General features: G+C 41.8%; 1 protein-coding gene across 2 annotated transcripts in view; it reads left to right on the forward strand.

Moving 5' to 3' along the window:
- Positions 1 to 13,015, forward strand: part of KCNMA1 (potassium calcium-activated channel subfamily M alpha 1) — a 466,431-nt gene that overhangs the window by 408,233 nt on the left and 45,183 nt on the right. For both annotated transcript variants that reach the window (XM_066600372.1, XM_066600373.1), the window contains exon 23: positions 7,097 to 7,210. In XM_066600372.1, the coding sequence (XP_066456469.1) occupies positions 7,097 to 7,210 (114 nt within the window). The remainder of the gene's footprint in view (positions 1 to 7,096; positions 7,211 to 13,015) is intronic.

Raw genomic sequence — 13,015 nt, forward strand, 5'->3', positions numbered from 1 at the left:
AAGAGACACAAATTCGATATTAGAAAAAACTTTCTGACAATGAGGGTGATCAATGAGTGGAACAGGTTACCAGGGAAGTGATGAGTTCTCCTTCAATGAAAGTGTTCAAACAAGGGCTGGACAAATATCTGTCTGGGATGATTTAGTGAATCCTGCACTGAGCAGGGGGTTGGACCAGATGATCCTGGAGGTACCTTCCAACTCTACCATTCTTGGATTCTATGTATTTTAAACCTTCATCAAAGAATTTCTGAAGTTGTCACTGGGATTTGAGTTTTCACCCTATACATCTTTTGCGATTACATTATGGTTTCTCTAAAGGGGACAAATGGAGTGAAAGGTTTATTGAAATTAGTAAGGAAAAAAAGTGAAGGGGCCATTCGCATTCTTTTAATACCCCTTGGAAAATGAAAACAGCCGATTGTTGTAAAAGGCTTCTACAGAGTTTCTGTTACATTGTATGTATATATTGGTAAATGTACATTGTCTTCATGAGTCTCATGACTCCGATGTGATATGGACTTATTCTAACTGATCCCATTGATGAGGTTCATCAGGTTTCATTGAATTTCCTTGTTTCTTTTAAGGAGAAGAATAGTTCTACAAACTGTACTATTAGTGCCATCAAAGAGTAACGAAAACGTAATGGAACAGAGCTTAAAGCCTAAATTGAAATACTATAATTTCCATCAAAAATGTACCTATTACTGGTAATAAAGTTACTAAAGTATGAGTAGTTTTAGTGTTCCATGTAGACATTCGGCTAAAGAAGCAGCTAAGCTGCAGTAAATTTGCGCTGACTAGCATGTTATCAGAGATGGCCAGTATTACACGCTGCGCTACCATAGGTATACCTAAAGTCATATTAACACACTGGCAAGGAGCTTGAAAGAGCCCCCCATCTCTCTGCAGACTCCTCAGGGACTTATATAAGGCAATTATCATTAAGTCAGTGTCATTAGATTTTTGCTAATCACTGCTTAAATTGACTACAGTATCTTATTATAGTGCTCTAATTGCTTCCAAAAGCAAAAACAAGTGCAGTATTTGCTCTGGTCCTTCGAAACTCTTCAATAATCAGTAAACAAGGTCAGGCCCGCTGAGAACATGCTCCAAGGCCAGAACCTGCTATTTATTTGTTGAGCGTTTTTTTTTCTCTGCCCAATCAGTGACTATTGTGCTTTGATGTAAAATATCTTTCGTGGGACTCCCAGAAAGACGTCACTCAGGCACCACTGAAATTGATCTAATCTACAGCAGTTAAACAGTGATCCTTGTAAAAACTCTCTGTGGTGGTTATTACAGCGGTGCCAGGGGAGCGATTCCTCTGCCTCATTTATAGGAGTTTAATAGATTATAAGTCCAAATTGAGTCACACAAAATCACCCTAATCAAGTTTTCATCTGCATAATTTTCCCATAAGCAGCAAAAGGGAATTGGAGGAACTCAGATCTTTCTTCCTGGACAGACTTAACCCCTTAGGAATAGTATGGCCTTAGCTTTCAGAAGGTAAATCCTGCTTGATCTATACAAATTATTGCTCAAACTTTTCAAGAGGAATAGCACAACATGGTAAAAAACGTCCACATAAAGTACAATGGGATTAATTACCGGGTATATGCCCAAAATATTTTTTTAACAAGAATGTTGGCAGGTTGTAAATAATCTCAAATTGCAGAAAGATATTTCCAGGGCCCATTTTTTACCTGTGATATGTGAGTCAGAGGGCATCTCTAGAGGGTCCTACTTTTGGAGCCTACAAGGATCCAGAAAAGAACAACCCCATATAAGGGCTTAAACAGATGTGCATATGCGCAACCATGGAGCTTAGTTGCGCATGAACCAGGGTTTTTGCTATTGGGACCATTCAAACTCTGCGCTAAGGCACTAAGGTTTGAAAATAAAAGTGGGAAGATAGGTCCTGTCCTATCTTTCCCGCATGTTGTATTAACTATGTATGAGAAAGTTACTTCAAGTCCTATCTATTCTCGCCCGCACTATTAACGCATGAGAATAACACTAGTGAAAGTGAAACCATCTAAATCAATGGTTTAGTTTTGTCCTGTTATTCAGCAATGATTTAATGACAGTTGTTAAAAACTTATCAAAGACAACTCCTTTGAATATGCAGACTTGGGGGCAATCAGCTGATCACCTTGGGTCCAACAATTGGGTGCTGAATGGGTGACCCCTCTCCATGGGACATCTGTGGCTTCATGAGACAATCCCAAGGCTGAACTTAATGCCAGAGGTGGAAAACGATCCCGAAAGCTTGGTTAGACTGGAGGTTTTGTTAGATTTGTGCAAGCAAACAGTCATGCGATAGTACATTCAATTTGAAATTAACCTGTCACATTGAAAATTCAGTCTGATCTGCAGGCAACATGCAAGCAGATTGATATAGAGTTTTGTAGCAAAATATTCCATGTAACTAGTAGTTTACTGACCTGCCCACTTTATGCTTAGCAGTGTAGCGGACGGTCCACCCCAGCGACGCTGCACACTTACAAGACAAGGATGTTTGTTCCTGATCATCGTCCAGTGCTCGAACGACAAATGATAAAATAGTTGCTTGGCATTGACCATCTCTTTTATCCGATCATATAAATGATTGTTTGTCAGCACCACATTCTGTTTTGTACACAGAAGATGTGCTGCTTACAATGAAGTAAACTGTATGGGGTGGGGTGAATGGTTGCTCTTTCATACAAATGCCCGCACAGTCTTGAAAATGAAAGTAAATGAGCGCCAATCACCTTTTGTTGACTTAAAACCAGAGCAATTTAACAATTAGTGCCAGATAAAGATACAACATTGACGAGATGCAAGCCCTGGTACGAACTCATCCCTCCAATATCTCCTTATAACAGGGATTCTTACCACCAAAAATGCTACACTTAGGAGATGCCACTTCAGTGAAAGGCAGTCACCAGAAATAGTGTAGCCTCAAGGGTACCATCCCAAGCGAAAATCAATTAAGGTGAAAAGGTAAGCTAAGAATCCCTGTTTTAAGGAGATAACGGAGAGACGAGTCCATACCGAGGCTCCCCTCTCATCAATGTTGTATCTTTATCTGCCACTAATTGCCAAATTGCTCTGAGTTTAATCTAAATCAAGAAAGGATATTTTGCAATCCTATGCTGTGAAGAAATTTTTGAAGTAATTAGGATTTTTTCTGCCTTCTATGATTCCAATCACCTTTCTGTATTATCGATCGGCGCTTGTTACGGGCAGTTAATGTGCCCAAGTTCAGGTGACTTCACAGCTAATCTGAATCGTGGACCAAGTCAGATGTCAGCCACTCAAAATCACAGCCCAAAGCCATAGCTTACAGTGTACAGGCATCTTTAACCAATTTATAATAAAGTATATATTATATGGATAAGACAAGGAGCAATCGGCGCATACTTATATTCTGCATAAGGGTTTTGTTTAATAATGTTTCTGTTCCAACTAGAAAAATATGGAGGCCCATATATACATATTATTCTAATTTATTGACCAAGCTTACATTCTCAGTACATACATTTACTATGTTGCGCTGTATTTTACATCAGCTCAAATATCATAAAAGTAATACAGCAGCAACTACTAGCAAGCAACAAATACCATCTAACTACAAGGCTGTCTTGTTAAGCTGCAGGAAGCCACCAGAGGGCAATGTGATTTAAAGCAGAGCCGACTAAACGGCGTACCGTTCATTATGTACAAGGGCTGTCGGTTGGCTCAGGTATGCTACACCCAGCGTCTTTCAGGCGTGATTAATGCCAGCCATTAGATCATAATGATTGGCAAAAATAACTTCCAGCTCCTGCTTACAGTGAGATTATAATCAAGCTACAAAAACTATAGTATTTAATGTATTTTGCATTTACTCAGTACCATTGTGAATATTCTTGTGACTGGTTCACACTAAGTGTTTACTGCTTTAAATGACATCACTTTGCTGGAGCCTTGTTAACTATCTGGAGATTGTAGTGGCCGTGATTTCTCCTCCCAGCTGTGCTTTCCAGCAGTCAGCGGTTCTTGATGGATGTGTCTGTGCAAGGCCTTGCATTATACATGTGCCATCACTCACCGAAGGTACAGACTTGTCACATAGCAGCAAAATCAGGGTCACCGCTTGCTTTTGAGAGCTGGGAAATAATGCTTTATTCTGTTCTGTCAGTATATAAAAGGAAATGTGTATGGGCCCGACTGAATGCTCCTGCTGTGGATTAAATACTGAGAATTTCTGGTTTGTTAATCATTTCTATAACCTGCTTCTACTGTATCCAGGGCCAGACTGTATGGCAAGTGGCTTGTGCAATTGACCACTTTAAGATTTATGCATGTAAAGAACAAAGGCATACCTACAATTAAATAAGCCATTGTTGATGAATGTCACAATGTACAAAAGGATAGAGTAAGGAAATGTGAGGGACCATCACCGACCGGCAGCTGCCTCTGTTGGGTGTTTTCTTATAGGAGTAGTGAGGAACCGGCACCGTCCGGCGGCTGCCTCTGATGGGCATCTTCTTATAAGACCAGTGAGGGACCAAAACCAACCGGCGGCTGCCTCTGTTGGGCATCTTCTTATAAGACCAGTGAGGGACCAGCACTGACTGGCAGCTGCCTCTGTTAGGCATTTTCTTATGAGTAGTGAGGAACTGGCACCGTCCGGCGACTGCCTCTGATGGGCATTTTCTTTTAAGAGCAGTGAGGGACCAGCACCGACCAGCAGCTGCCTCTGTTGGACATCTTCTTATAAGAGCAGTAAGGGACCGGCACCAACTGGCAGCTGCCTCTGTTGGGCATCTTCTTATAAGAACAGTGAGGGACCGACACCGACCAGCAGCTGCCTCTGTTAGGCATCTTCCTATAAGAGCACTGAGAGAACTATACTCCGCTGTACGAGGGGTCTTAGTGCAGATACCGCAGTTTGTAGGGTACTGTGGAAGTTCAGCTCAAAAATGGTAGTGAGATCCCGGACATTTTAGTCCAAAACAGGCTTTATTGTGGAAAAATAAACAAGATTTGTGATTTTTGTAGGCATGTATCATAAATGCAAAACTCCTGCTCCAGTGAGCTCTAGCTATGAACTTTCTTTGTGACCCGACTAGCTGGACAGCTCACTACCAGATAACTCAAACAAAACATAAAAATTAGTTACCTCTGCGGGATGCTCTGCAATATACTGAAATGTCCCCTCTCTGTGTAGCTCTCACTAAGTGCATACCTTGCACTCTTTTTAAAGTCCAGTAATGAACTGCACAAGTACTCGGCTATCTCTGATTCTTCTACTGAAGATCAGAGAAGTGGCACCAAACATGCTCGATCGCCGAGCCATTCAATCTCCTCCTCGCTGCGGGGGCATGCAGAGTGTCCGCAGTGAAGAGGAGAGGGAGATCAGGGAGAGAAGATTTGTCTCCAAAGTTCCCTAACATAAAAGATTTTAAGGATGATGTTGTGCTCACAGTGAAGAGTTCTGGGTGGTGAGGCAATATATGACCATGCCTGGTGGTAGGCCTCAGAAGTTGTTGCTAATCTGTCTATAGCACATGTCTAAGAAGTCAATGCTGCCAGTAACCAGCCTGGCTTTCTCAAAAGCTTTGGCTTTAGTTTTCTTGCCCTTTTTCATGAGAAATAACCACCTAAAAGGCAAATTTGTTGGTAGCAGTGTGGAAGAACACTTAGGCCTCATGTCCACGGCCAAAAGAAGAATTAAAATCCGCAGCGGATTTTAACTCTTCTCCTGCCCGCGAATCCGCACCCCATAGGGATGCATTGACCACCCGCGGGTAGATAAATACCCGCGGATGGTCAATAAAAGTGATTTTAAAAAAAATGGAGCATGAAAAAATCTGGACCATGCTCCATTTTCGTGTGGGTCTCCCGCGGGGACGGCTCCCGCGGACTTCTTTTGAAGCCTATGGAAGCCGTCCGGATCCGTGGGAGACCAAAATAGGAATTTACTCACCCGCTCCGGTTCTTCCCTTCGCCGCAGCTCCATCTTCTCTTCGTCGCGGCCGGATTTTGTTTCTTCGGGCCGGCGCATGCGCGGGGCACGTCACCGACGTCATCCTGCGCATCCGCCGGGCCGAAGTAAGACGATCCGGCCGCGACGCAGAGAAGATGACGCCGCGGCGAAGGAAGGATCCGGAGCGGGCGAGAGGTAAGTTTATTCTTATTTTCAGTGCTCATGTCCGCGGGGCAGGAGGGACCCGCTACGGATTCTCCATGGAGAATCCGTAGCGGGCCTGATTTTCCCCGTGGACATGAGGCCTAAGCACACATCTAAAGCACAAACTCATGACATCCCACTCAATATAAATTAGCAAGGCTAGTGCAGTAGTGGTCTGGCCACCTATCCAGCCAATTAATCGCAGTAGTACTGTGGGCAGTGCAGGCAGCCTGAAAATGTGTATCAATAGTGAGTAAGGAAAAGCCCTTAAATTACAATATGAACACATTTTCTACCAGTTATACAAACTATTAAAGGTGTGCTTTAGACAATTACTTTTTGATCAAAAAAGCCCCACACCCCCCAAAAAACAATAAAATAAGCAGATCCCAAGGTGTTCCACAGCAGTTATCTCTAGGAGAAACGGACAGCAAATGTACAGATCCCCCGCTGCACCACTAGAGGAGAAAGTAAATATTATTGAAATCAATTGACTCCAATATTATTGAAGTCTATTGAAATCAAATAGCTATCTATAAAACGTAGGGGTGTTCTTTAAAAAGCAGCCCCATACCTGTACAAAGGTTGTAAGTGGTAATGCAGCTTAGCCCCATTCACTTCAGTAGAACGGCACTGCAATTCCAGACACAGCCCATGGACAGGTGTGCGACTGTTTCTGGAAGAAAGCAGATATGTTTTTCTAATGCTGAACATGCTGAATTCCTCAATGGGTACTTGACTATGGACTTTATAAACAAAAAAAATCAACAGTGATTTTTTTTAGTTTTTGTTATTAATTTTATCTTTTGCGCGCTTACTAACTGTCATACTGTATCACACACAGCGTATGTTTAATGGTAAACTACTAAGAAATGTGCTGTGCAACTTGTTTTATGTATATGCCTCCTATAATCTGCTCATTTTCTTTTTAAGGCTTTACACCACCAGGGATGGATCGATCTTCTCCGGACAATAGTCCAGTGCATGGTCTAGCAAGACAGCCATCCATTACCACAGGAGCCAACATTCCCATCATTACTGAGCTTGGTAAACCTCTTTTTATGTAAGCTGAGTTGTTGAAATACAGAATTTGAGCTTTAGAATGAGTGACTAAAAGTTAATTTGGCAAAAGAACGTTGCCTATACGGTATGTAATAATGCTCATATTGCTGTGCCGTGCACTATAACCGCAGTCTGCGTAGGACTTCACCTTGTCCCTTAATGTTTACACTGGACATATAATTATCTTTGTGCCTATCTAGTCTGTGCTGCTTTCTATGCTATCTAATGGACAACAGAAGTGTAAAGGTGTTTTCGCTTGTCCCTTCTGCTGACTTAAATACAAATCTAAAAAATACAGTGCTGTGAAAAAGTTTTTGCCCCCTTCCTAATTTCTACTCTTTTTACATATATTTGTCATACTTAAATGTCTCAAATCATAAAACTTCTTTTAGGCCCCCTGTCCACAACCGTGAGGGGGACGAGGGGGGAGCACTGACAGGTCTCAGCGGTCAGCCTATCTAACAGATTTAGATCCCGCAAGCGTAGAATCACTATCATTCTCCGCTCGTGGACGCCGATGCTGCTCTTTTTCATAGCAATACTTTGGAAAGCTTCACACAGCATGATTCACCGGCGATTTATCGCCGGCAGATCATTGCCCGTTGACATGGAGCCTAAATATTAGATAAAGATAACCTAAGTTAGCTCAAAATGCTGTTTTATAATTCAATTCAGCCCCACTTGGCCCTATGTGAGAAGGTAATTATTCCATGAGTTATTGAAACAACCAGTCAGAGTTAACTGACAATTAGGTTCAATCTCAGTGGTCACACTGAAGCATGCTAGATGTTCTCACAAAGTAGCACATGATGCCACAATCTTAAGAGGTTCAAATACAGATGCGAAGCAAAGTCATTGAAATCTACCATTCTGGAAAGGGTTACAAAGCCACTGCTAGGAATCTTCCAAGGACTACAACGAACCACAGTGAAAGCTGTTATTGCAAATTGAGAAACCTTGATCAGCCATGAACCTTCTGAGAAGTGGTAGACCTACCAAAATTCTACCAAGAACACATCAACATATCATCCAGGAGGTCACAAAAGAACCTAGTTGAACACGTATGGAAGAACTACAGACCTCACTTGTTTCAGTTAAGGTCAATGTAAACAATTCCACAATAAGAAAGAAACTGGGCAAAATGGGATTCATGGGAGAATTGTAAGGTGGAAACTCCTGCTGACAGAAAACCCCCCACAAAGGCTTGTATCACATTTGTCAAAAAAACGTGTACATGACCTCAGGACCTTTGCAATGATTTTCTTTGGACTGATGAGTCAAAGATGAAACTTTTTGAAAGATATGGGTTCTGTTACATCTGACTTACAACTAATACTGCATTACACAATAAGAACATCATAACAAGAGTCATACGTGTTGGTGGTAGTTGTGATGGTCTGGAGCTGCTTTGCCTATGCAGGACCTGAATTCTGCTCACTCAAAAGCAAATCCTAAAGAAGCATTTCTGCTCATACGTTTGTGACCTAAAATATCAATGCAGTTGTGTTATGCAGCAGGACAATAATCTTTGCACACAAGAAAGTCCACCTCCGAATGACTCAAATGTAAAGAAGTTAAGGTTTTGGAGTAGCCAAGTCAAAATCCTGATTTGAATTGCATTCAGGTTGTGCCAAGACCTTAAGTGGGCAGTTCATGCTCATAAACTCTTCACTGTAGCCACATTAAAATAACTAGATTGACCCAATGTTCGCTACGGAAACATTTAACTGTCGAGCTGAGGATTTGGTTTGAACACTTTGCCGTCCACAGCTTGGCCTTCCATGTTTTGGAGACATAGCAACAGTCAAACTGGTAAGCACTTGATATGAACGTCGCTCAGCAATGCTTGACTCTCCCTAGTGGTGCTGTTGGCTCAAGCAGAACCACGCCACTATACTTAAAATAAGAACTTTGACCTTGCCTGACAAGTCACTCAATGTATCAAACTCAAATTTTATGATTTTACGCAAAAGGGGTCAAAGTGTGGTGCATAATATAATAATAATCTTTATTTATATAGCGCCAACATATTCCGCAGCGCTTACAAAACAGGGGAGAACAAATACAAAGATACAAAAACCACTATTACATGTAGTAATCGATTGATGGAAACAGTAGGAGTGAGGAGACTGCTCACAATGAGCTTACATACTACAGCTAATGGGGTGATACAGAAGGTAAGGGGGCTGGAGATATGCACGGTATGGCAAGGTGGAGAGCCTGTAAGCTTTTTTATATTAGATTCAGTGAAGTGAGGCTAAATTACTCAACAGCAATAGAAAAGACTCATCACAAGTTATTGCAAACAATAGCAGTTGATACTGCCAAGGGTGGCACAACCAGTAATAATTAGGTTTAGGGAGCAATTACTTTTTCACATGGGTGATATAGATGTTGACTAAATCTTTATTAATAAATGGAATGATCATGTAAAAACTGCATTTTGTTTATACGCTTTCTCTTATATTAAAATTAGTTTGGTGATCTGAATCATTTGAATGTGAAAAAATTATCAAAAGTAGATGAATACTTTCCACAGCAGTGTTGGTTTATATGTATGTCTAGGGAGAGGCCACATATAGCTGCACTGCAGTGCTTTGGCAGAAGGGCGACTAGCGGCCTCATCCTTGGAATGAACTTCAGCAAGACTGTAATTATATTAGGTGGAGGCTTTGAATGTTTAGACATAATAATGAAGAATATATAGGACTTTGTTTCTTTTAGCAGATCACATATACCTCATATGGAATGTCATAGATTTCATATGAGATCACATTGCAATTTGTTTTACTGGTTTCACAACTGTCTGCCCTCTACTCTCTTCTTTCTATGTGTGTGCCCTTTCACCTGCTCACTTACTGAGCTGCCTTCTTACCTCACCCTCTCTGTCTTTTCTCTTTGGTCCCTTCCTGCCTTGTACCTTTCTAACACTTGCACCGTTCAGCTAAGCCTGGCAAACTGCTACCTTTGATTTCATTCAGTCAGGAAAAAAACAGTGGAACTCACATACCAATAATTACCGAGTTGGGTAAGAAGAAGCACATCTTCTTTCTTCACCTTGTTGTGGCTGTGGATATTATATGGCTGCCCCACTGAGAGGCGCAACCAGGAAACACAATTGAAAAATAGAAGGAAAAAGTGAGCGCCGTACTAAGGGCAAATGCTGAATTGGTTTGGCCCTTAGACATTTGGGTATAGGAAGACAAATTAGTGGCTAGAGTCATTTGAACTCCCTCTGTACAAATTTTTCCACTTCCTACTTTTACATTCCTCCTTATTAATATACCGACTCCACTAAAAATTTCTGAACACCAAACAAGCCTTTGTATTTTTCTTCCAGTAAGACAACTCTTAATTAGTTTTATAGGCTCTTTTATATGGGCTTTTCCTCAAGGTTTTCTATATAGGGCAGCAATGGTCCATTTGATAGTTCCTCATGAACATTTATGAGCAGTTCATCAAGATGCACAATTGCACAGCTTTCTTACACAGTTACCGAATCATGAAAGTCTGTGGCCTAAAAGAGTTTTTTTTGTGGGAGTTCATTTGATAGTATCTAGTAGCTAAGGTGACCTGAATCAAAACCATTATCCTCCGCAGTTGGTCTGGTTGCACCCCTGATCTGCATATAAATTATGGTCTATATTGTTTGTGATATTTCTTTTGTTTTATTTCACATCCAGTCTTCTCATTTTTTTCTTTTGGCTGTCGATGAACCATCGCCTCTCCAGCTTTATCATGCAGTGCTTTGGTCCTGGCTGCTTCTGTTCTGTACTGTACCTTGTGTATGTGTGTGGCTCTAGTTTTTAAGTGAACTGGTTTGCATCTTCTGTAACGATTTTCTGCTCACGGTTCTCACGCCAACATCAGTATGGCTTTGATCACAATAACCTCTGATATAGAATCTTTTCTTATAACAGAGCTGATACTTTGTGCCCCTAGCTCCTGTTTGTCTGTCAGTATGATTGGCTGTTCAGACAAGGGAGACATGATTCAAAAGGCAAAAAACCCAAGATTCCAGATGCCTTGCAGCTTTTTCCTGGTGTTTGTTTCTCATTTCTGACTCCTCTAGAGTGATCAAGCTCTTGGGTTATTGAAGAAGAGATAGCCTGCTTTTCTTGGGGGTTGCAAAAGGTTCTGAGACCTATGCAGCAGAAAGCAACACAGAAAGGCAATGCAGGGAAAATCCACCACACATTTTATCTGTTATGGATATTTACTTACTTACATTACCCTTCATATATAGTCATTGTCAGTAACATCCTCCCCCTAGAAGAAGTGTGTGTGTATGTATATGTGTATATAATACATATATACACACACACTCATTGTCAGTAACATCCCCCCCAGAAGAAGTATATGTGTATGTATATGTGTGTATATATATATATATATATATATATATATATATATATATAATATATATGTGTGTGTGTGTGTGTATATATGTGTGCGTGTGTATATATAATATACACTCACACACTTCTTCTAGGGGAAGGATGTTGTATTGCCTCTAGGTTGGATACAAGATGTGATATGGGCGGGCATGGAAGCTCTAGTATCCTGTGGTGCCTCTATCTTGGATACTAGATGCGATACGAGGGGCATGGAGGCTTTAGTACCCTGTTGTACTGCCTCTGGCTTGGATACAAGATGTGATACAGGCGGGCATGCAGGCTCTAGTACCCTGTTGCACCGCCTCGAGCTTGGATACTAGATGTGATACGAGCAGACACCCTGTTGTACCGCCTCTAGCTTTGGATACAAGATGTGATACAGGTGGGCATGGAGGCTCTAGTACCTTGTTGTACCTCCCCTATCTTGGTTATAAGATGTGATATAGGCAATGGAGGCTTTAGTACCCTGTTGTACTTTCTCTGTCTTGGTTACAAGGTATGATATGAGCGGGCATGGAGGCTCTAATAGCCTGTTGGGCCTCTTCTAGCTTGGATGCAAGATGTAATACATGGAGGTATGGAGGCTTTGGTACCCTGTTGCTCCACCTCTAGCTTGGATACGAGATGTGATATGGGCGGGCATGGAGGCTCTAGTACCCTGTTGGGCCACCTCTAGTTTGGATGAGAGGAACACATGCGGCGGCAGTATGCCCTGAACATATCACTGAGCTATCCTTGTCCCTCATACCACTACTAGGGATGACTGATTGTCTTATGAGATCTCTCCCCAAATCATCACACCAGCACAGGGCAGAGTGCTGTTGCACAGCAAAGGCAGGATTGAGGTCTCCAGACATGAACACATTGCTGAAATTTTGGGACTTTGTCCATGTCCCAGTGGCTGCAGCATCACACCTGAATCCTAACCCTAAGGGGATATTCAATGTGCTGCTGATAATACTTTTTGCTGGATGAACATGCCCCTTATCAGTGCCCAAACTAAGCTTGGATTCATTGCTGAAGACAACCCGGTTCCAGTCTGTAGCAGTCCAGTTTTGTCGTTCATGATACCACTACAAATGGAGGCGACAGTGGATGATTGCCAAAGACAAAACATGTAATGGGCACCATGAGTCCAAATATCCATCAGCCAAAAGACTGAAAAGGGTTTTGACAGACACAGTAATAAGGATGATGCCACCTGTCTCTGGATGGCGGAAAACAAAACAATTGGAGCTGCTTGTGCTTGTCAGATGATCAAATGATCCTCTGTAGTCGTGGTCTGTCTGGGGCATCCTGAAGCTTGTGCACTCTCACACATCTGCTGGTCACAATACCTCCTAACAGTCTGATCAGCAATTCGTGGATATGACCATCAAGCTTCTCGCATTCC

Source organism: Eleutherodactylus coqui, chromosome 4 (genome assembly GCF_035609145.1).
Source record: "Eleutherodactylus coqui strain aEleCoq1 chromosome 4, aEleCoq1.hap1, whole genome shotgun sequence".
NCBI classification, from domain to species: domain Eukaryota; kingdom Metazoa; phylum Chordata; class Amphibia; order Anura; family Eleutherodactylidae; genus Eleutherodactylus; species Eleutherodactylus coqui.